The 24,547-nt window shown below is 40.3% G+C and overlaps 2 protein-coding genes across 3 annotated transcripts in view; one reads left to right on the forward strand and one right to left on the reverse strand.

Moving 5' to 3' along the window:
• Nucleotides 1-2,472: 2,472 nt before the first annotated feature.
• RBM12B (RNA binding motif protein 12B) lies at nt 2,473-9,883 on the reverse strand. Of its 2 annotated transcripts, XM_052786908.1 has the most exons (3): nt 9,731-9,883; nt 6,547-6,592; nt 2,473-5,825 (listed from the first exon to the last, which is right to left on the reverse strand). In XM_052786908.1, exon 3 carries the CDS (start codon nt 5,795-5,797, stop codon nt 3,698-3,700), a length of 2,100 nt encoding a protein of 699 aa, XP_052642868.1. In that variant the 5' UTR covers nt 5,798-5,825; nt 6,547-6,592; nt 9,731-9,883; the 3' UTR covers nt 2,473-3,697. The 2 variants fall into 2 exon arrangements, with proteins under 2 accessions (XP_052642868.1, XP_052642869.1); XM_052786909.1 differs by lacking the exon at nt 6,547-6,592 and having other exon boundaries at nt 9,731-9,856.
• A 1,504-nt stretch (nt 9,884-11,387) lies between these two features.
• The window catches only part of TMEM67 (transmembrane protein 67), a 35,782-nt gene continuing 22,622 nt past the window's right edge, over nt 11,388-24,547 (forward strand). Inside the window, exons 1-10 of the mRNA XM_052788241.1 lie at nt 11,388-11,590; nt 13,608-13,696; nt 15,125-15,214; nt 16,793-16,896; nt 17,360-17,429; nt 17,520-17,594; nt 19,427-19,489; nt 21,895-22,049; nt 22,170-22,278; nt 23,874-23,960. Coding sequence (XP_052644201.1) covers nt 11,389-11,590; nt 13,608-13,696; nt 15,125-15,214; nt 16,793-16,896; nt 17,360-17,429; nt 17,520-17,594; nt 19,427-19,489; nt 21,895-22,049; nt 22,170-22,278; nt 23,874-23,960 — 1,044 coding nt within the window. The 5' untranslated portion in view covers nt 11,388. The remainder of the gene's footprint in view (nt 11,591-13,607; nt 13,697-15,124; nt 15,215-16,792; nt 16,897-17,359; nt 17,430-17,519; nt 17,595-19,426; nt 19,490-21,894; nt 22,050-22,169; nt 22,279-23,873; nt 23,961-24,547) is intronic.

The raw sequence follows: 24,547 nt of genomic DNA on the forward strand, positions 1-24,547 counted from the left end.
TAGTAGCTAGGGTACAGAAAGAGAATTTTTTTTTTCCTCAGCAGCTTCAAATTCCTTCTCCTCCCCTACCGCAAAAAAAGTCAACTTTAGGAATTACAGAAAAAATTATAAGAAGGGAGAAATATGGTGTTGGGCAACTTCGTCCTGCATATATGATGTCTTAAGTTTGCATGTTGGACAGAAATTGCGTGACCTCAAAACTATAGACGAAAAAGTCACTGCTTAGAAGTATTTTAAAGCCAGAAGAATGTAGAGTGTAATTACGGAATTAAATACTACCTAAAGATACTTTTGCAAAGATTTTTCACATGGCATTAAGTGCTTACTGCAAGACTGACAGTACTCCATTTGCTCATATGTATTTTTGACTACTGATGCCTAGATGATGCAGGCTTGTATCCATTCTTGCTATAAGAGTATTTTGCCACTCCATTGAACATACTGGCCCATCCTTTTGGGACTAAGGATTATCTTCTTGTACTCATCAGATTGTCGTACGTCACAGCTTTCCTGAATGCCTCAAGCTGCTTCTGTACGTGATCACTATTACTAGTTTTTGATGACAGAGACTATTCTCCTTTAAATCATAATTTTTGGACAATGGTAGCACAAGCAACTTCAGAGTAAGCATAATTAAGGAAATTAGCTATATTTTATATCAGCACCACAAACTGCAGCATGTCATTTGTTATTTTACTATATGGATGGTACTTAAAAAGGAAGAGCAATAATTCAAGCCATGTAATTACAGACTGTCTCTGATTTGTCCTTTATACGGAAAGTACAGTACCTCCAACCAGTTAAACATCTCAAGTTATAAAACCCTATTATCAGTAAATGCTGTCATCACACCATGCACCTGTACCACCTATTCAGGCAGAATCAGAATATAATGCCTGTATGTACACATCTACAACCCAGTTCGGGGGAAAAAACAAAACACCAATGAAAATGTACTAACAAGGTAACAGCTATAAACTGTGAATCAACTGTCCTATTAACCTTCTTCTTACTTAACTGATGTACTGGCATCACTTCCCAATTTCCCTGTGCTTCAGATCATCTGTGCATACTTTGAAGTACAGCTTTTGTCTTTATAGACCTTTAAAAAAAACCCACTTTTTTGGCCTATCAATTAGATATTTCAGATTAACCTAGAGCAGTCATAAACTCTAATCTTGCTTTAAATTAGACAAATTAGCTATAGGGCAAACAAAAAACATTTTGAAATGCCTTAATTATGACCTCTGCCATTATAAGCTTTATGACTCTTTTTATTTACTATGTATTTATTCACTAAGGGGCGAAATGTTTACCATCCCAAAAATTAATGGTCTCTTATCAGCAATTACTCTAACTTTCCTGAGAACAGATAATGCTTTTTCTAAAAGATAGTATCACACTTAGCCAGCAAAAAATCTCCTGAACTCCCCTTTCCCGCTTCCAAATCCTTTTTTTCATTACAATTCATGTGTTTGTACAACACTACTCTAGAAGCATAGTAAAAAGTTTACCAATTTATTTTCAGTGTTTGAAATCTCCTGTTGTGTAGTAGCTAGAACTGTAAAACCAACAAATCATCTAAAGCTGATTATCTGGAGAAGTTAGTTGCATTCACATTTACAACACAGCTGATAACACAGAGGCAAAAATTAGTAGTAAAGATGATGTTAGCTTACAAAAATAATCACGATGAAGCTTTCAAAAGCATGATTAGGTCAGACAAGTTTATTTTGAGGATTCTCATAACACATCTTTATTTTCCCTGCAAAGTCTTCTGCCTCCTTGATCACTTTTATAGCAGCTGTGAAATAAAAGCACTAATTTGTTGGGTGTAATTCCATTTAAATTCAGCGGAGGATTCAACAGTACATTTCTGAAGCTAATTCTTACCAGACAGCAAAAAAAAAGGTATCTAAGTGTTCAGAATTTGAAAATTTGTCCACATTAAAGTTTCTTTCTCAGAGGAGTCTACACATACAGACTTGGCATTATCATTCTTATTCAAAAGGCTTTTTTCCTAGCACTTAAAACAGAGGACAAATAATATGCAAAAGAAATAAAGCTACACTAGCCTTTTAAAAATTATAGAATAAAAAAAGTTTCTCTTTATTTTGTTCGCTTCTACTTAAGAGTTTACATGGAAGTTTAGTAATGATGATGACTACATAAACAAAGTAATTAAGGTTTGACCACCAATGAGGGTGACCAGTCACTGGGAACAGGCTGCCCAGAGAGGCTGTGGACTCTCTATCCTTAGAGCTATTAAAAATCCAATGAACAAGGCCTTGAATAACCTGTTCTCGTTGAGGCTACTTTGAGAAGGGGGTTGAAGTAGAGACCTCCAGGTCCCTTCTATGAATCCATGATTTTTTGGTATTGCCCAAGCAAAGGTTACAACAAGTTTCTACCGCCAAGTTGCAACTTTGTTGGTTTAGTTTGAGAGGGGTCTAAAACTTCCTAAAATTCCGCAGTATTCCAGTACCATCTTGTACAGTTGCAATGTCAACAAAGTCCTTATCCACACAACCAAAGTTTCCTGCTGAGCCTGAATTTTGAAGCTGCAGTTCTTCCTCAAACAGGCTAGTTTTTATTTCTTCCTAAAATTTAAATATGCTGGTACCAAACCAATCAAAGCATTCTAAATACTGACAGAAGCATTTATTTTCTTACATAAGAAGACAACATAGTTGGTTGTCAGCTTGGTTGCCAGTGACAGATGTTAGTTAAAACTAATCAGATTGACCTGGAATACATCCAGACATCATTAGCAACTTAATATTCATATTACGAGCATATGGAGATAAAACAAAGACCACTAAAAAAGCTCAGGCTGAAGTCAGAATTCTTGATCTAATTCCAACATTCATTTTCTGCCTCAAGGTACTACAGTAAGCAAGGAGAACAAGAAAGCCTATCCAACTGATTAATACAGATTTTGCAGTCTTTGTACACTACCTATTCATTGCTGTGTTGACGAACTGTAATAGTTCACTCTTTCCAGAGGAAGCAGCCAGCATCATTCTCATGCAGACCCATGGATGCTGAGCATAATAGCTGAGATCATTAACTATGCAAGTTTTAAATATAAGACACACATTTAATAACAATTTATTTTTTATTTTAAAAAAGTTGCAAAGCCAGCTAATGTGAACAGGAAGCTCTTTTTTCTTTTAATAGGAATACCTGCAAACACATGAAACTGAATAAAACCTGAACAGTTTACACAAAAAAAAAAACAACCCAACAGTCATTTTCTAATTTTATTAAGCTAACCTCAGTAAGAAGTGTTATTTACTAATGCAGGTAGCACTGAAGTTCTTCTATTTGAACCGTTTAGGTGGTCAGTCAACCAGCACTTACATTTTTATTTGATGCAAAGTCATAGGACATGGAATTAAAGCAAACTAAAAAAACCCAAAGCATTACAACTCCATGCCTTTATACCTCGATGTAAGACATTCAATGTCCTCCAGAATTTCTGGGCTCTTCTCTGCCACAAGAAGTAGGCACAATACAGTTCTCACATCTTAACCATACAGATATTTCAACCAAGAGCTAAACAACTGAACTAGGTATTATTTACAACCGTTGATGGAAACCGTTTCTTCTGCATCTTCCAGTAATTAAAAAAGTGAAAATAACCGTCAATACTGTCAAATCTAGAATGTTTTATTCTAGAGCATCTTTTCCTCCTTCACAGCAAGCTCAACTTAACTTTCCGTGGACCAATTGGCCTATCATTCAGTTCATTAATAGCAGCCATAGCTTCCTCATAGTTTGTCATAGCAACGATGGCATCACCTGAAGGTAATCCTTGTTCATTGTACTGTACAGAAACTGACTCTGGTATCACTCTGTAGCCATAGAAAAAATCCAGAATCTCATTAGGAGTAGCTTTAAAAGGTAAATTTTTTAATCGAATAGGAACAACACGTTCAGAACCACCACTGAAATTTGGATCTGGCATAAATCTTCCTTCAGGAAAACTTCCCATTTTATTATTCCCAAACTCCATTCTGCCAAAAGGTTCACTGTCACCACCAAAATCCATCAGGGGTGGCGGACCTCTAAAATCCTTAGGAGGGCACACAAAGTCCTCAGGGGGGTGCCTAAATTCAGAAGGATGCCTAAAGTTCCCAGGGGGACCAAATGAATGCATGGGTGGCCCCTGTGGTGGCCCAGATGGTGAACCAACTGGACGGGAAAGCTCACCTCTGTCATATGGATGTGAATGACCCTGCATTTCATTTGGTGCAGACAATGGTACTGTTACACCAAACTTCTGCATCTGCTCTTCAGATATAAGTCTTATTAATACCTCCGTTCCCAAGAATCTTCGACGATTTAAATTTTCTGCTTTCATGGCTTGCTCTTCAGATTTAAACTTCACTAATGCTTCTCCCAGCCCAAGTCCTTTGTCATCATAGAGCAAGTAAATATCATCCTCATCAATATCAAATCTCGCAAAGAACTTTTGCACTTCAATTTTTGACACATCAAATGGAAAATTCCTTACATAAACACACGTCTTAGGGCCGGAATGACCTTCCCGATAACTTTTTTCTGGTATGGCCTGTCCAGGATGATCTCTGTCTTGCGATCTTTTCCTCTCACAAGAATCAATTATTTTCAACATTGACTTTCTTGAAATTGGAAAAATGTAAACAGGACGATTGAGAAGAACCTTTCTATGACATTCCAAAGCAGCCTGATAATCTCGCTCACTCCTTAACATCACAAAGGCATCTCTAGTCCTCCTCTGATGCTTATCTGTTAGAAGCTTGATTTGTTTGCTGCATATATCCAGATCAGGAAAAAAAGCTCTCAAATCTCTCTTCTCGAGATTAGTAGATAGATTTCTTAAATGTATGTAATATTCCTGGTTGGGAGATGAACGAGAACGTGTTCTTTGTCTCCTTGGTGATCTTGAATGAGAATGCTTCCTTGAATGCATGTAGCCTGAACTTCTTGGAGAATGGTCTTCACACAAAAAGTGATCGATTTCATTTGGAATGTCTACCCTCCCACCATATTCAATCCACCGTTCCTCTGTAGTTGGGCTAATTTCTATAAACCTCTGACCCATGTATTGTCTATGACGTTTAAGTGCTTCTAAGGCATCACCAGGCGTAGCAAATTTTACCAAGCAATCACCATTGTTTAAACCATTGCGATGCTTTATCAGAATCACTCCATCCACATGTATCCCAGAAAGGAAAGCACGTACTTCATCTTCTGTTGCAGAGTAGGGTATACCACGTAGAAATAAGTAAAGATCATCTGGGTTAAACAGATGAGAATCCTTTCTTGACTGATAGCTTGATTTAGGTATACCTATATCACCATGTCTTGTGCCGTTGGTATGGAAACCAGCCTCCGGATGATTTGGTGGACCATAACCAGGTTTATTTATTCCTTTTGGAAAAGCCGTGACTAAATGTGGAATGTCTCCAACACCCGATGCACCAGAACCATTAGTACCTGTTCTTCTAGAGCCCGACATAGTTTCTCGTCCCCCACGGTCAAATCGTTTCCGGCTCATTTCTACGGTATTCTGCATTTCTGCCTTGCTGCTGAGAAAAAGCTCTATGCGCGAGTCCTTGATAAACCCTCCTGAACAGCTCATGGCACGCCGTGCATCTTCGTCTGTTGCAAATATAATAAAAGCCTCCCCAATCTCTCCTCCAATAATATGCACACCTCCATCAGGAATATTCAATCCCAAGAAGAAACGACGAATATCTGCAGGACCCGCAACAACAGGAAGCCCCTGTAAACGGATGACTACAGCCATGCTGAGCTCAACCCACAGCAAAAATCACCTGCAGACAAAAAGGTACACATGATAGCACGTCTTTAGTACTCAGCTATTACAGTATCTTAACACTTAAGAAGCTAGAGCCTTTTTAATGAATGTCCTTGTCTCAATCAAGAGAGAAGGTATCAAAAAACCCACAAGTTCACAAGAACAAGATTAAAACAAGATTCACTGAAAGTTGATTAGTCAGAACAATTAGCTACTCCACCGGCACACATGCACAAGTCTATCAATATTCCCTATCCTAAGGGCAACAAAATCCACCTAAGTCACTCCTCACCATCCACGATACCTAAAGAACACCTAAAGTCTTTCACGGCATAGTTACTGTATGCCAGAGATCTCTGCCCAGTCCTAAGGAACAAAAAAAATCCCGTTTACTTTTGAACAGGACACTTGTGATCGTAACACAGAAAATACTAGATGATAAAGGAGAAAGGAAAAAGGATAACTATGTCACTGGAAAATGAAGTAATTCACCAACAGTGATGACTTTACTGCTTTGACAAGTTGCTCTACCCAGTGATCAGTTCTGTTCAATAACGTATGTTTTCTCAGCGTTCAAAAATGTTGTCTCTTTCATGTAGTCAGAGTATTAACTGCAGCAGCCACATGCACTCAGGAGAGCATATCCTAGTTCCCAGCCACAAGTCTGTGAGAAAAAAATGCTGTGTATGATCTTGTCACAATACTCAGTGAGAAGTGTTAAGCTTTTGGCAGCTTACCTGTTTCTGCTTTGAAGACCTGATAAATTCTGTAAAATCAACTTAACTGTGGAAAGAAAACGAAACATAATTAATGGCTGATATCCGTACTTCGCTTTACATACTGTGCTACACTGCCGCAGCTCATCCATAGCAGTGGCTAATATTAAAGCCAAGCATGTAATGAACCCACAGTTTGGGATACTATGAAGAACTCCTTCCATGTTCCAAGATGCTATGCACTGCATCTTTGTGTTTCCATTTTAGAAGCAAAAGAAATTCAAAATTTAAGTTGACTTCTGGAAATGATGAAAACATGATGAGATTACTTGGTCATCAATTCTGCCACACTGAACTGTTGAAATGAAACAGACTGACAGAGTATCGAAGCAAAAGCTCTCAATTCAATTCTTTTGAGTCCTTGAAAGATGCGCAAGTCCATCTCAAGATTACAGGACGTGTCCATTCTTCTGAAATCCACCTGCTTTCAAAGTTCACAACAAGACTGTGCTACTCACCAGTCCAACACTGCACTTAACGTACACAGTGAAGACTATCAAATCAAAGAGCAAAAATACCCAACAAGAAGAAACTTCAGAGACTACTTCAATTTACAAAGCAAACTTCAGTATTTTCCCTGTGTTTACTGCCTTTCAAACATAAAACCAAGAATCACTTTAATACACTGACTTAAACATATCCTGATTTTCAACATTATCTAACATCACACAATACATAGGACAGTACTCTCAGAACAAACACAAGCTTCTGTAGCAAATGACTACATGCCTTTAAAAAAAGCCCAACGTGCCAATGACAAGTGTTTGAGAATATCCCTTGTACAAACCCTTTGCTCAGTAACAAACATAAAGCATTAGGAGGATCCTGATGCCAAGTTATCTATTGATAACAATAACTATCACTCCACCTTAGTTTAGCAAAACAAGAGCAAAGCCCAAATTCTGTAACTAAAGGATTCTATGTCACTTCTACATCAGCACTTTGTAAACACAACAAACTGAAAACAACTGCCTATTTAGTAACTTCAATAAAGATCATCTGTTCTCTGTATTGTGGTGGGTTGACCCCAACCAGCAGCCAAGCACCCTCACAGCTGATCGTTCACTCCTCATCCCCACCAGCAGGATGGGGAAGAAAATAGGAAGAACAAAGTCAAGAAAACTTGTGGGTCAATATAAAGACAGTTTAATCAGTGAAGAGAAAAAAAGTGAAGCAAAGGAAATCACTCACCACCTCCCACAGGCTGACTGATGTCCAGCCTGCCTCCAAATAATAAGCACCTTGGAAGCCAATAAAAAGTCCACCCCCACCCCCCAAAAAAAAGATAAACCAAAACCCTTCTTCTTCCTCTACCTCAGTTTTTGTTGCTGAGTATGATGCTACATGGTATGGAATATCCCTTTGGTCAGTTTGGGTCAGCTGTCCTGGCTGTGTCCCCTCCCAGCTTCTTCCCTACTCCCAGCATACTCGCTGGGATAACAGAGCAGGGGAAAAAAGAGAAAGCCTTGACACTGTGCAAGCGCTGTTCAGCCATAGCCAAAACACTGATGTGTTGTCAACACTCTTTTAGCCACAAATCCAAAACACAGAACCATACGGGCTGCTATGAAGAATGTTAACTCCATCCCAGCCAGACACAGTACACTTTATAATGTATCTTCTCAACAGATGTGACGGCAATGCCAAAAAGCAAGGAGAATTCAAGGGCAGAATTTTCTTATAGGACCTTCATATCTTGAAAAATCAAATCCACTGCCCTGCTACTTCATGATGTATTTAATCTGTAGTATTTCTGAATTTCACAACGCTGCATTCTTATCCCAATTTTTAAACAGCATTCAGAACAGATCTCCTCCGTATTTCTTCGGTGATAAACGGCAAGTTCTCCACGATGTACCATGGATACAACATACAACCTTCAGTGGTGAAAACTACACACAGTGATTCCAGATCATAATATGGTATTTAAGAAGTCCACGAACAGGAATGCAAGTTCAAATAATAATCTTTTACTGACTGTATATTAAACAATCAAGCACTCGTAGAAAGCGTAGACAAGCCATCCAAGCATTTAAAGTGAATGACCAAAAAGAGTGATTTGGGGGATGAAAGTGCCACACAAAACTAAGACCAATTCATTAACTGAACAAGGACTTCAGAGAGCAAGGATTTAGATAATGGATAGAGAGACAACTTCGTGCCACCAATTTAAATGCACAGAAGTATGCACGCCGTTTTAAGAAATTTTAATTTGGACTGAGTTAACTAGAAAACGGTACTATACCTATACTTCCAGAGCCTCAGCAAATTCCAGATACCATTGAAACTTCACAAAAAAAAAAAATAAAACAAACAAAAAAAACAAAAAAACCCAAAACCAACTTGGAAACATTGTAGGAAACTAAGCTGCACTAGACTAGCATTTTTACCACAACGCTGAGAGATCATGCAGTCTGCATGCAGTGAGCATGCAAGCTAGAAAGAACACCCACAGAAATACCCCAGCTATAAAACCGGACCAATATGAGAATAACTGGTGAATCAGAGAACGATTTCTTATTCTAATCTTCTTCAAGATAAGCCTTAACAATCGAAGTAAGCTGTTGCTAATAGCAGTGTTTACGTCGCTGAAGGAAGATGCGAGCCAGCCCTGCAGCCGGGCCGGCGGCACGGCCGGCTTCAGCACGGGGCCTCTTCCGAGCACTCCAGGCTGCAGAGAGCCAGCCAGACGCCCCGCCGCCAGCCGCGCCGCTCGAGGGCCGGCCCGCACCGGCCCTCGCACCGCTCCGACCACAGACAGCGCAGCTGAAGCCCGGAAGGGGCGAGCGGGCCGAAGCCCAGGGCCGCGGGCGGCGGGACGGGGAACAGGGAGCGAGGGGAACGGGGCGAGGGGAGGCCGCCCCGCTCCACACGCGCTCCGGCCCGCCAGAACCCGCCTGTAATCCGACCCCGCGGAGAGGCCCGGCCTCCCCATGGCACCGGGACAGGGCCGAAGGGAGGCACCGGGGGGGAAGGGTGATGGGCAGCCAGGCGGCATGAGGAGGCCGCGGCCCGGGGAACTGCCGCGCAGCAGTTCCGCGAGGGTTGGCGCTGCCGAGAGCCGGCTCACGGCACGAAGTCCGCGCCCTCGGCTACACGCAGCGCCCCGGGAAGCCGGGCGCTCTCCCTTACGCCATCCACCCACCGGACGCGCCGCTAGGACAGGCTCCGCGCCGAGCCCCGCTCCCCGCAGCTCCCGGCGCAGCAACCACCAAGATGGCGCCCTCCGTCGCTCCCCCCCACAACACTCTCAGGAGAGGCTGAGTTGCGCCTGCGCAAGCCCCTCCCCTTCGCCCCTACGGTTGAACCCGCACGAGTCCTTCCGGCCCTCTCTCGCGTCGCGGCGCCGGGCGAGCCCTGCGTGCGCATGCTCCGAGCGCGCGGCGCCCCAGAGCGCCGCCAGGAGATGGGGCGGCAAGTGCCGCGTTCGTTACCCTTGCTCCCTCACCTGCGCATGCGCAGTCTGACGACCCCGCCCCCGTCATGTCAATACGCATGCGCGCCCCTTTGGCGCGCAAACAGGATCGGTGCCGGCAGAGGCGAGCCGCTCTGCAGCTAGTGCGCATGCGCCCCCGTGGGGTTCCCAGCGGCATCCGTCTAAACCCAAGGTTTTGTACGGGGGACAGCGTCACTTAGATCGCCCTTGCTTTGGCGTGCTAAGCGTTGTCTTCAGTCTCTCATCTCCGTTCGTCCTAGTGCCTGCCCAGCCGAGGAGGAGGGGCGGGGAGGAAGGCGGGCCCGGTGGGGCCCAGCGCTGACTGGCCTGAGCCTGTGGGTGCCTCAGGCGCCAAGGAGGGGGTGTGCACCCGCCGGTTCTCTTCCAATGGCTGCAGGCACGATTTCTAACCGAACTCGGGGCTGGCTCAAGTCAGGGGTTTGGGAGGAACGGCAGGCAGGGACGGAGGGGGGAAGAGGAGCAGGAAAGGTGTAAGGCGGTGTACAGGGAAGGGGAGAGGCAGACTACTTTGGTTGTGCAGCTGAGGTAGTTATTTTATCCTCGTGTTTACTCCACCTGCCTTTCCCTGTCTTTTACATACTCTTCCCCTGTATTTCCAAGCTTGTTCTCTACACGTCGGCTCCATTTTTGATAGGCAAAAATCTGCATTATCTGTGGTAGATACACCTAGTAAACTTGTAGAACTCAGCAGAAGAAATCTGATGAGGAATAAAGCATTTGGTGCGATAAGCATGTGGGCTTCCAAGCAATGCTAATACAGAGAATCGTAATAGTTAGGCAATTAGCACACAAGGAAGGGGCAGCGAGGAGTAATTAAAATCCAGGACATAAAGTGCTCTGCAAAGTTCTGGTAATGTTCGAGGGAATGTGAACAAGAGCATCCTGGCAGGGGGAAAAGATAAAAGGGAGTAACTTCGGCAGCGCATCCCCTCCTCTAGGCGTTTTGTGCGTGTGTTCGCCCCATTACCACTTACACACACATATTACATTTGTATTACACATGGTGTAATGGTTTTAGAGATGAGGCACCGGCAAGAGCAAACCAGGCCTCTCAATGGTTTCTTCCCACTGACCTCCTGCAGCTCCATGCTCTAAAACGAGCCAAACAAAACCCTCCTAACTTCACTTCTCTGGCTTCGGCTGCTCCGGCCCTGCCGCTCCGCCGCCCCGCTCGGCTTCCCCGACCTCCCTGCCCCTCCGTAGCCGGTACCCTAACTCCCCCCGGGGCTCGCCTCCCCCCCCCCCCCCGCCCCGAAACGCTTTGCCTCCTGGGGCGGGCCCCTCGCGCTCGCCGTACGGGAGGCGGTGGACCAATGAGGGCGTGCCGCAGGCGGCTGCCGGTAGCCATGGCGACGCCGGGGCGCTGGGCTGCCGCCGCGCAGCTCCTGGTCGTGGTCGTGGCAGCGGTGGCAGCGGCCGCGCTGCCGCCCGCCCGCGGCTTCTCCCTCCCGCTGCAGCGGCCCGCCGAGTGTGGCGACGCCCGCTACTTCGACATCTCCCGCCTGGCCTGCGGGCCCTGCGGAGCCCACCAGCGACAGAGCGCCGGCGGTGAGCGACCCGGCCCTGCTGCGCGGGGTGGGGGTGGGGGGGCGAGGCGGGGCTGGCCGGGCCCGGGGGCCGTGCGGGGGCTCCGGCAGCTCCGTGCTGAAATCCGCCCCCCAGCAGTGGGAGGTGCCAAGTGTGGGCTCAGGTTTTGGCGGTAAAACAGCAGTCCTCAGGGGCAAGTCTGAAAAGACAGCGAAAAGGGCCAGGATCCCGCAAAGACGTAGGTGGCCACAGCACGACTTTGATACCTGTGCCTGAGATACATCCCAGAGAAACGTCTGTAGACCTTTTTTTATAATCTTTCTTTCCTCAGGCATTTGTATGGTTATAAGTATTTGCATTTTCATCAGTAAAATTCCATAGGGCCCTGAATTTATGTTCTCGAATGCTTCTGTGACTTGAAACTCCTTGTCACATCTTGAATGTCTGAGATGTTAAGTACCTGAGATCTTCAAGCTGTGCACATGCTAATCCAAGTCCCACGTGGGAACCTGGAGGATACACAACACACCTTGACAATGCGAAATGAAAGATACAGATGGTAGTTTGCTTTCCTTAGGAGTTAAGATGTATAATAGTGTTCATCTTTTATAAATACACAGTCCAAGAGAAGTGGGAGTTCAGTGTTGTGTGTGCAGGAACCAATTCGAGACTAAGACCCAACAACATCTCTCTTCAGAACTGGTACCTCAGTCAGATGCAGTGATCTGGATGGCTGTGTTCACAACTGCTGCGTAAAAGCTGGTCACCTCTTCCACCACCATCATGGTATCTTAAAAGAGTAACACCGTAGTTTACTTGCAGAAAAGATGCACTGTAATAGTTTTCAGACCCCCTGATAATGTGGGTGTCTAAATCCATAACTCCCTTCTGGGTTTGAATCTTCCTCTAACTCAAGGGCTTCAAGGAAAGATAAATTCCAGGGGGAGGTCAAGGATCTGGTTTTTTTCCGCAGCATCTGACTGGAGCAGTGTAGGTAGCTGCTACTCAGTCTGCTGTTTGTATCTTGTCTGAATTCCACTTGGGATTGCACAAGTCTGCCCATGCACTCCATGGCTAGCTGATCACTGTGGATTCTGCTTTCAAGCAACATGCCTAATTGTTTAGGTGTCATCACAGTGAATGTCACGACTCAAATCTCTTCATTGATCTAATCGTATTGGGCTTTTTCTTCTTTATAGTTAAGTATGAATGCTTGATCATTTTCACAAATGTTGTTTCTGTAAAACTGGTCTCATGAGGACGTACTTTAAGGTTATAAAACTTTTCACAGAATTTTACATGATTTTTACATGCACAGTTCCATAAGCTTAAATAATAATAAATACAACAATAAATACATTTAAAAATACGGAGAGAGGTCCATGATAGTGAGACCGAAAAAAAAGTTGTTGAGCTCTAGCAGCTGTGCACTGTGATGTGCCATGAAAGTAGCATTTCATTACATACTAAATGTTAAGTATGTTCTGTTATTCACTGAAAACCATCCAATATAAAGCTTGATCCCCATGCACAATTTTAAAAGCTTTGAGTTTGAAATAGCTTTACAAATGACAGTTATATTTTGAAAAACCTTTGCCTATAAACATGTTTTGTTTGTAGGACTGACTTCCTATTCAAAGGATAAAAACTGTAGACAAACATACAATGCTGGTTTTGTACAGAGGATGGGCTAAGAGTGGCACTGTGGCAAGTTTTAGAGAGAGAGATTATATCTGTTATTAGACTGACTGATACAGTTTAGTTTAAAAAACCCCACAAAAACACCAGCTCTGGGTTCCTGTTCCGACATGGTATATCAGTCAGCCTAGTAACATTTTCCTAAAACATCTCTGTACAAACTGTAACATGAACATTTTTTAAAAAGCAAGATGATTTTCATGCAACTGTCACTCAGGTGTTTTATTTGTCTATCTAATAATCTATATTGACCTCTTGAGAACAATAGTGGTTGTTCTTAGTATTCTGTGAAAAAAAGTCAGTTTTACATAGATTAAAAGCGCCTTTGGGTTTTTTTCAGGTAGTTCATGTGTATGTCAGCCAGGATACAGGATGGTTTCTAGTAATGGTGGGTCTTCGGTTATTTGTGAAAAATGCCCAGAAAATATGGTAAGTATTGAACTTTTCATACTTTGCCATAATAATAGGTGCTTTTTTAATTTTAAATTTCCTCCTGACTGCACATTATTTTTCATTAATTTAAAATTATTTTGTGTAATAGTCTTTGCTTGGGAATTTTTAAGAACATGCTTATAGGTAGTAATTTTTTTCTTTTTAGAAGTGCTTATTGCTATTATTTTGCAGGCATTTTTTCATTATAAATTTGACCCCACAGACAAAGTAATAGTATTTTAAATGTTTAATTTCCTTCCACTGCTTTTCTTTTCCGCTTCATGTTATGTTATCCTTGCCCAGAGACCACTGTTTTATAGAATGCCAAAGATGCTTCTCAGCTCATGGGTATCTTATTTGATTATTTGTATAAATCCTATTATTGTAATATTTAGGCTGTATCTTCATAGTCCCTGATACTTATCTTTTTACTTCAAAATGAGCTGCTGCTATTATGTTACTTTAATTATATATACCTTTGTAGCTTGGTCAGTTCTTTCTACCTTTCTTGACAAATTAAGCTATAATTTTGGGTCCTATTCACAGTGTCGAGCCAGAGTAAATAGAGAAATAATTTTTCTCCAGCAAAAGCAACTTTTCAGGGTGAAAGCCTTCCTGAATACTTCTTTCTCTCCAATAACTGTAGAATAACTCTCAAGAGACCGGCTTAGTTGCGTAAGTTAGGTGTTTAATGGCTAATGGGTGATGCAGGTAATCTCCCTCTTTCCATCTTCTTGCTACATTAGACAGAGACATTGACAAATACCTACTGGTGTTTTCATCATTCTGCTGTTTCTTTCTCTTTCGTGTAATGGTGGCATTTGTCTTTGATTCTGTGGCAAGGCTTATGCAAAGATAAAATGATGATAGTGGAGAAGGGAATAACATCAGTATCACCTGAGGATGGGTAGTTATCTTCATTTTCCTCACTGGTTTTGAGCTGTAGTGCAGCTACTTCATAGTATAAAATAAGTGTGGATATGAGCTGTCTGGGTACATGCAAAATTCCATGCAGTTATATAAGCTGCTTCACTTAAAACTCCTCCGTTTCCATTATTTCTATATATTTATATGCAAATATGTCTATTGATGCAGTTATGTTTATTGATATTTTTATTCTGGTGTAGAACCTCTGTATCTTTTTTTAAACCTTCCACTTTTAATCAACTCTTATCTTCACTAAATGGTGTTAGCTAATGGGTTCAGAAAAACTTAAGAACACTTGTTTTTTAGCCTACGTCTGCATAGGAATTACTTTTGCCAGATTGTTTAGCCTTTTTTATCTTTAAAAGCTTCATGAATGTTATTGATGTTGTTGTATCTGAACACATTTCCAGTTAATAACATCTGGATCAGGCATTCTTCACAGATATTTGGTGATGTCTATATTTTTGAAAATTATAATAGTTTTACATTTTATTTTAGAGTGGAGTTACTCAGGATGGGTGGAATTGTATTACTTGCCCTAAAGGCCTAACTTCAGAAGGAAAATGTAAATGCCTCAATAATGAAATACTAGGTAAGAATTATATGCAAGTTATGAGATATTAGTGCTTGTTTTAGATATTTGAGTTTATTAAGACATGCTCTTCTGTTAAATAAGAAAGGAAATGTAACATATGTTTACATAACTAATGTAAAAATTCAACATTCCTCTTGATCTTAAACCTCATTCCTGAAAGACAACAGATAAATCTGTACCATTGTTCATTGCAGTAAAAACTATTATGCAAACATTCAAAAAATGAATACTGGTGTATCACTTCCTTTAAGCTGGTTGGCACTTGGTGGAGGCATTACAATTGGAATAAAACCAATGTCAATGTAGACTAAGAAAGTATGTGATGCACAGGTACTTCACAGTACAGGAATTACACTTATATGAGTAGGTGGAACAGAATAGCCTGAGCAAGCCAAGCAAACCACTGTGCATTAATATCAGTGGGTTTCATGCCTCCCTGAAACACGTGCCTCTACCTGTGATTTCCTGCGACATGCTTCCCTGTATCTGTGCTTCTTACTTGATGCTCTCTAGTAGTTGCAGATGAATTTCAGAAGACAGAGAAAATTAATTTTAATGTTAACTTTAGTGTCTGTGTTAATTTTTGCTTATCTTGCATAGTAAAAAACTAAGAGCAAAGTATAATTTTCATCAAGGGTGTAAAACAAAAAAGCTCTCGGGAGCTCTAGTTTTCCTTATTTTCAAAGACACAGGATGGAAAAGACTTTCTGTGTGCCTGTAATTCTTTGACTAAGTATTACTAATGTCCACTTTGGTTACGTTTCTAACAGTATACTGGACAATCACTGTTTTCCAGATCATTAATTTAAAATTTTCCTAGGAATGTGTAAAAGAGTGAATAGCAACCTGGTCTAGTGGAAGGTGTCCCTGCCCATGGCAGTGGGGTTGGAACTAGATGATCTTTAAGGTCCCTTCCAACCCAAACCATTCTATGGTTCTGTGATTCTGTGATCTCCCTTAAACTTTATGAAAGTTACAAAATACATTCTGAGCCTTTATGGTAAAATATTGAGAGCAAAGCTGATTCTGTAATTTAACATGCAGAAAAATATTAGTATTGTAATTCTTTTGATTCTCTTTGTATCTCTTTTTTTTTTTTTTCCTTCATAATTAGACTTGAAATTTCTTGCCAAATGATTTAATTGCTGGAAGATGCAGTTCTGAAACTTTGAATTTGTGACATATGTATGAATCATTTTGGATGAAAATTAAAAATATTTTTTTCCAGTAATTTGTAAACTTGATGTTTTGAGTTTTAGCTTTGCAGTGAAGCCTTGGTTTGAAATTTGGTTCAGAATAAGTGACAAAGGAACAGCAAAACTAGACGTGAAATATTGCATTTCTCATTAAAACTAAAGTGCATGTGCATAGCTATAAACAACACACATATACAAATATGAATGTGCATTTATAGTGGATGTTACTTGCAAGTTGTGCTCTTGATTTTTTAAAAATGAGATCTTTGCATTTATTTTAGATCTGCACAGACACTTTATTTTTTCACACTTTTCTTAACCTGTGTGACATACTGTGCATCATGCAATTTTATCACAGTTGCTTTTCTTTTCCACCTAGTGGAAAGAAGAATGGATGGCATTTTGCTTAATGAAGCATTGTGCATACATTGTAATGGAAGTGAGCAATCGTTCTCTGCTTCAGATGCATCAGGAAATAGGTGAGTATTCTTTGCCTTTTGTGATGACAAATTTGAAGATGTCATGTTCTGTTTAAACGGAATATTCTTGAGGAACAGTCTGTATCTTTGGGATGACAGTTTTAAAAGCAGTGAATTGGAAATCCTCAACCCTATACCAAACTCAATACGTTTTGTGTTCACTGAAGTCTTCACATGACCAGCAGCTTGGTTTGTTTGTTTGTTTGTTTTCCTTTAGTGTGACTAAAAAGCTGGCTTTGTATTGGAAGCAGAAACAGAATTCTTATTTTGATAATTAACTATTTCATTTCTTTTCTACTCCACTGACAGTAGAAACAAATCAGTAATGTCTTTTCGATTTCAGTTCAAACTAGTGAAGATGCTGGTAGTGTTATCAGGCATACTATGTAACCAGCTTTCACTAAGTACTAAATCTCATACTCAACTACATTTTAAGTGCATTCTTCATGTTTGTGATCCATAGGTGTGTAAGATGTGAACAAACATTCATCAATGTAAGCAAGTCTTGTGACTGCAGCAGCCCAAATGTTTTAGTAAGTAGAAGAATGCTTATTGTATTGAAGCTTAGAAAAAGAAAAGTTGTCAAGTGTATAAATTTCCTGTTGGTTTTTTTTTTCTTTCAGACTGGGGGATTGTGTTTCAGTGCTAGTGAAAGCTTACCCCCGAAGGGAGTTGCAACTGTTCGTTTTGCACAGCTAGTAAGTGTGTTTATTCAAAAACATTTTCAAGCTATCTCATTATTTACTTTCAGTAAGTCTTTTAAATTCTGTTCCTGAAAAACAAAAAGCTGTGGTTTGTTGTCTGATCACAGTGATTGGAAGGTAATTTTCATCAAGATAGAGTGTAGACATGTAGACCAGGCAAGCATTGTTCTATCGAATATGTTTAAGAAAATTCATGCCCTCTTGGAAACTGAAAAAGGGAAGTAGTTTACATGAATTTAGTATCAAAACAAGCAGCATCTTGTCTACTGTATTTATTGTATGTATTTAAAGCACACTCATGTATCACAAAAACATGCTGAAGAGTCCACGAGGGCCTCTGGGCTTTTTTTTCTTTCTTTTTAAATATGTAAAATTTGTATTCATATAAAATATTTGAAAGAAGGTACAAGGATTGAAATGACATTTTGAGTTGTCAGATGGTTACAGCTGAGAGAAGAAAATAGACACCTATAAAATTTGAGATTGTGTATGAAATTGTTGAACTCCTTGAATTGGCTAATGAATGAAATTATGTTCTATTGAGAAGAATGAAGGTGTTTTCATTGCTTTAGCTAATGAACTTCTATTAGTTGTGAAATCTGCTCGAAGTTAGGACCATTTTCCAAGTAGTTCTGAATTCAGGAAATGCTGTGTGGCTAATAAATGTAGTTTGTTCTTAAATGAATTAATGTTAAAGGCTACTGCTTGAAAGAAAGCAAAAAGCAGTCTTCCGTTTTCCTGATAGCAAATACTGGTCTCGCTTTCTGAAAATGCCATCTTCTAAATAATATTTTATTGAGAACATGTCTTTTCAGTTGCTTACAGTATGTACAAAAGCTCTGTTTAGTTCAAATATGAGTAGTTATAAAAAGCAGGTTGTGAAATAATTAATTTGGCAATTTCGTCCTGAGTTAAATTTATCACCCAGTGTCATGGTTTAACCCCAGCCAGCAACTAAGCACTGCGCAGCTGCTCACTCACTCCCTTCCCACCTGGTGGGATGGGGGAGAGAATCGGAAAGAAAAAGGTAAAACTTGTGGGTTGAGATAAGAACAGTTTAATAGGACAGAAAGGAAGAAACTAATAATGATAATAATAACAATAATAAAATGACAATAATAATAAAAGGATTGGAATATACAAAACAAATGATGCACAATGCAATTGCTCACCACTCGCCAACCGATGCCCAGTTAGTTCCCGAGCAGCAATCTGCCCCGCCCCAGGCCAACTCCTCCCAGTTTATATACTGGGCATGATGTCGCATGGAATGGAATATTCCTCTGGCCAGTTTGGGTCAGCTGTCCTGGCTGTGTCCCCTTGCAGCTTCTTGTGCCCCTCCAGCCTTCTTGCTGGCTGGGCATGAAAAGCTGAAAAATCCTTGACTTAAACACTACTTAGCAACAACTGAAAACATCAGTGTGTTATCAACATTCTTCTCATACTGAATCCAAAACATAACACTATACCAGCTGCTAGGAAGAAAATTAACTCTATCCTAGCTGAAACTAGGACACCCAGTCAACACCTTACCCTTGAAATCATTAGTACTTCCCTTGTGCAGTAAAGAAAATCTGTTTGTCACAGAATCCATATTCAAAACTTAAATATTTCTGCTCTTGTTCTGTATATTTTGTCTAATTTAGTGAAGTGCAAGAAATTACTGCATTATGGTTGTGTTTTGAACTGAGCTGGTTTGATTGAGACATTTACAAAGGACAGAATGCTCTTAGAAAATAGCATATTTTAGCTGACAGTTTTCCAGACTGTTATGTTATGCATAAATTGTTCTGACCAAAGGCATTGAAGCAGTTCCTTATTTACAGGGTATAACACTGACATCAGCGTGGTTTCTGAAAAACCTGCAGTCCTCAGCCTCTGCCTGTTGGGTGAGTTCCATTAATGTTTGCAGTTTGCTTTTTTATACAGAAGTGAGACTCTGTATAAAAGCATGGCACTTCAATTTTTGGAAGTTAGCTTGCTTATTTTTAAAGAATCTTATTTGAGATGAAAGTAGATAAGAAAGAAATATATATACAGAATATTTAGAAATAATATTGAGCACTAGTCAATGTTAAAACAAGTCTCCAGGGTTGGAATCTTCACAAGGCGAATGGTGTTAAAGAAAAAATCCTGCAATAGTCAGTAGGTATGTGAACCGTTACTGAAAATATCCAGTAAGGGATCACTCAGAAAATCAACTTCTTGCGTATTCAGTATTGATTGGCAGCTGGTCTTTACCTCCTACTTGGCTTTCAGTTTTTCATTTTGTTTTGTGGTAGAGAAGAATAACCATAGAACCATCCTTCTTAGCTTTGATTTGCTTTGCTTTATGTATGCAAGTGTTATTTACCATTACGATGCTCTGGGTGTCAGTAACCATGGGTAGAAGAGTGGCTGCAGCAATAGAATCATGCACTCTTGTGAAGGGGATATGCCTCTGCCTCTTTTTTACCAACTCTGTTATCACACATCCTCATTTCCCTTCTGTATTCCTCTCCTCAAAATCAGATTTTAACTTCTCAGGCCCTACTTTCTGTCCCAATCTGTCACAACCCAAAGGGTTACCTGGCCTACAAGTGTATAAAGATCACAACAGTGGATTTGCAGAATTCCATAATACACAAGCACACAGAGTCTTTATTTCCTACATTTCTTCATTACAGATTACTACAAATTCCTATCAGTAAAATGAGTATACTTACGATTATTAAAGCAAGTATATATGTATTCCAGTGGTAGCAGCAATCAATAGTAGCAGCAAGCATATATTTCAATATTACAAGTTACTACAAAATTATCACTCGTAAAGCAGCAAATACACTTATGATCAGTTACCTATATGCATGCCTATGTATATTCATATTCAAAATAGTACCAGTACAGAGCTCACCAAATGGCTTCCAGGAGTGGGGCCTCGAAATCAACAACAGATGAAGTCTCACTTCAAAGATGATCTGCATCGCGGAGTCTGGAGTCAGCCAGGTGTCCCCAGCTATGGTCTGATAACTTGCCTAGGAGAGCTCATAGAAAAGTTTGTGCAGGGGGACTTCTGTGTGTATGTGTGTGAGAGAGTGACAGACAGACCAACAGGGACAGATTCACTCTCCATTTTGGGTAAAAAGTAAGTCATTTTTATATCGCAGAGACATAAGGCGGTATAGGACAGCACCACCTGGAGCAGCCAACAGATGATGATGTTTTATATTCTCTCAGACCAGTTTTTATTTTTCCAGACTGTTTTTCTGCTCTTTAAGCTAGAACAGCCAATAACAGTTGCTGATTCCTACTTTCTTAGAGTGTTTTCCCTCTTTTCCAGACTATTTTTCACATTTCCAGATTATAAGTTTCTGTTACAGTTCCTTGGTTTTGTGCTTATCGATGGTATCTCAGGATGTCTCTGGTGTTTATGTACCCAGCTGCACTTCTCAGGGATGTTTCTGATTCCCAGGACTAGTTCCCAGGCTAGCAGTTCCCAGGCTGGCAGGCATTCTCTGTGTCAGTATTTCAGCAGACTTCTGTTCAGTATTTTCCCAGATCACCTTTGTGGCTGTTCCCATCGCCATCTCACACACGTAGCTCTGAGATGCATTCTCCTACTTAACCCATTCTTTTTTACGAACTGAGACTATCCTTGTCACTTACATAAGTTTATCCTGTTTGTCTTCCTCAGCCTGCTCAGCTCTTCAGAGGTGCTGCCTGAATGTAACATGCAACTGCCAATCTGACCCACACAAAGGCAATAGGTGGTGGCAAGTTAATACTAGTGCAGTGATCACTGCACACAGATGCCAGGCACCACTTCTGCCTATCACATGGCAGTGGTTTGTTTACCAAAATTGAACAATAGTGTAAATACAACATAGTTTAGGAACAGCAGAATAGAAAAAGTACTAAAACTGAAAAGAAGATATTTATGATACATGCAGCTATAGTTGTCAGTCTTAGGTCACCTTTGTCATACAGCCTAAGTGATGTTAAACATTTTGATTCATACTTCATTTTCTAAATGCAGATTTTGACATTTCTGTCACGTCGTACCATCTAGCTGATGCAACTAAAATAAACTGAAAAAGTGAGAGCATTGATTTCATGCTGCCATCTCCAGACCTGTAAAAATATGGAACTTGAATAGCTGGGAGAAAATATTAGGTGTTGACAAAACGAAATTACTTTCAAGTAAAAACGAGGGTTTAGGAGTGGCTTATTAAAGATAACATTAATTTTATGATTGCCTCACCAAAAGGAGGGGTAAGTAAATACTTTTCTGTGTTCTTGTGTTTCTCCACTGCAGTTGTACTCTAATCTAACAGCATGCCAAGCTCTTGGAAATATGTGCGTCATGAATATGAACTCATTGAGTTCTTCAAGTACTGATGCCTGTGGTTTATTTCAGTATATTTATGTCAATACAGCAAGGCTAGGCATTGTTCATTCAATAGCCTTCTGGTAAGTTGCCTTTTCCATAACTTTCAGTCTTTAATAGTGTTTTATAGAAATTATTATTCTAAATGTTCTTTGATGCAAAACATTATGTTTCTTTAGAGAAAACATTGTAATTGTTTTCAGGAGGCATAATCTTCCATGGCTATATTATGGTGATCAACCAGGATTAGCATCCCAAGCGCTTGAGGCAAATCATTTCCCTGCAATCTTCAGTTTTAAAGGAACAGATAAGGTAGGTGTTGGGTAGTAGACATTGGGAAGTGGACATTAGGAAGAGGACATAAAGAGGTTTAGATTTATTACAGATGTGGCTCTACTAAAAATAATTTTTAGGCAGTCAGTGTTACAAAACCAGCGTGAGGTCTTACGGAAGAGGAAGGTGATATTTATGTAAAAAATCTCTAGGTAAGGTGATTTTACTGACTTACACTCGCTCACACATTTGCTTTGCTCATGCTTTCATACCCACGTTCTCATAAGGCCAGGATGTGCTTGCTTGAGTGGTCTGACCAGGATCAGTTGTGTGTGACACAAGGAGCAAGGGATGCCAGCTATTAAGTCCTCATTGTGTCCCCAAGGTTATTCTGGATTGGCAGTGATGAACTAGTAATTAGACAAATCTTTTATACCCCTTAGGAGTTAGTAGTTGTTTTGGCATTGTCCTTTGCTTCAGAGTTTTGTTTACTTCAATCTCTGTAAATCTGAGGCAAAGTTGGTCTTTGTCTTTTTCCCTCGTTTGAAATATATACACCCCTTTGTCAGTTTTCCTGGTGAACTAATTGGAAAAAGAGGGGTATATGTGATGTGCTGTAACTTTGCTGCCATTCTCCTGCTGCCAAAGTGCAGGGTCTTTTGCTGACAGGTTGTCTGTACTGTGGTTTTATCACAACCCATTTCTCAGCTTTATTGCTGGGAACAGTGTTGTTGTTTATTGCTATGCAGTGTTTAACCCTTTCTTTCTGTTGCTTCTGATGCTTACACGCACCTTTCTATCCCTACTTCATTTATACCAACCTCAATATTTCTGGTACAAATCTCTACAAGCTGAGTTGTATCAGAGATGGATTCAGTCTATTACTTCAGCCTTTTCCTACAGTGAATTAGGGGAAAAAAAAAAAGAGAAAGAAAAAAAAGAGGTGAGGAAAAACAATCATTTCAATGTTAACAAAGCCAGGTATCCATCCCTGGGAGGAATAGACTGCTTAAGTAGCTTGTTAACTGGCACAGTTTTAAGAAGAAATCAAACAGTAATGTGTTTTATTTTACAGATTCATTGTAACATTAGAATAAGTAGAATAATTTATTCAAGTTAAGCTAATCATAGAAAGTAGTGCTAGAGATAGCCTGTTTGTTGGTTATACTGCCAAATTTATCTTAAGTTTTCTTATTGACTCAGAAATAAAATAATAGTTTTTTTCAGCCATATTCCAAAAGATTGTGTTTTAAATTAAACAATGTTGCAATGCAGCAATTGTTTTAACAACTAAAATACTTATTATTCTTCCTAACACTGAAGGTCCTGGAAGCCCTCAAGATCCCAGCCTGGTATACGTTAGAAATCTGCATGGATTTCTGATTAGTTTAGGGCATGTCTACTTGTGTAGAAGTTCCTTTGGAACTTTCTCCACGTCACCAGTGAAGCTGTAGAAGAATGGTAAAGTATGTTTTTTTAAACAAAGTAAACTAGCAAAACCAAGATTAAAAACATAAAATCAAAGGGGGAAAGGAATTTTTTGGGAAGCATCAAATGACGAGACAGCAATCCCAAAAGTGTGTATGTCCACTTTATGGCAGTTTCATTGTTTCTGTATCTTTTTTCATCATCAGGATGTAAAGCTGCAATTTATTGCAGCCTCATTTGATGCAGCAGGAAACTTTCTGAAATGGCAAAGTGTGGAAGGAGGCATCTTACAGGTATGTTTGATTTTAATTATCTTTTTTTGATACCATAACGTTCTGATTGCCTTTACCCAAATTAAGACAAAAGCCAAGAGTTTGGTTACTACACTAGTGACAGTGCATAAGGTAATTATAGAGCTAGATTAGGGAAAATAGCCCTTGATTCTTGCTCACGATGATCTCTACAAAATGAAAAGTATAAATTCAGCAACATTGCCTTCATCCATTGGACCAATATAAATTTGGAATATTGGAAAGCTCTGAAAAACAGCACTAGTCATTTAGAACCAACAGTCTCTTTCTTCCATTCAGCATACGGTTACCCATGTACATAATTTATTATTAGCCCTCTTTTTCCTGTCAAGAAAAGTGTATTAAAGAATACAGTCTTAGTCCACATATGTTTATAGATGATTCTATGAGTATGTCCCTGTTAGATGCTGTCAACTGTTCTCACACATTATGGGGATGCCAAGCAAATCAGTAGTTATGTCACTGTCAAGAGAGGTAGGAAAACTGATCTACTACCCCATTTTCTTTCAGTTCTCTTGGGATTTTTTGTTTGCTTATTTCTTTTGGTTTTAAATATAAAATGTACACTT

The sequence above is a fragment of the Harpia harpyja genome, chromosome 5 (genome assembly GCF_026419915.1).
Source record: "Harpia harpyja isolate bHarHar1 chromosome 5, bHarHar1 primary haplotype, whole genome shotgun sequence".
Lineage (NCBI taxonomy): Eukaryota > Metazoa > Chordata > Aves > Accipitriformes > Accipitridae > Harpia > Harpia harpyja.

Coding starts and splice junctions, on each gene's coding strand:
- RBM12B (XM_052786908.1), bottom strand. CDS start 5,797: ATGGCTGTAGTCATCCGTTTACAGGGGCTTCCTGTTGTTGCGGGTCCT.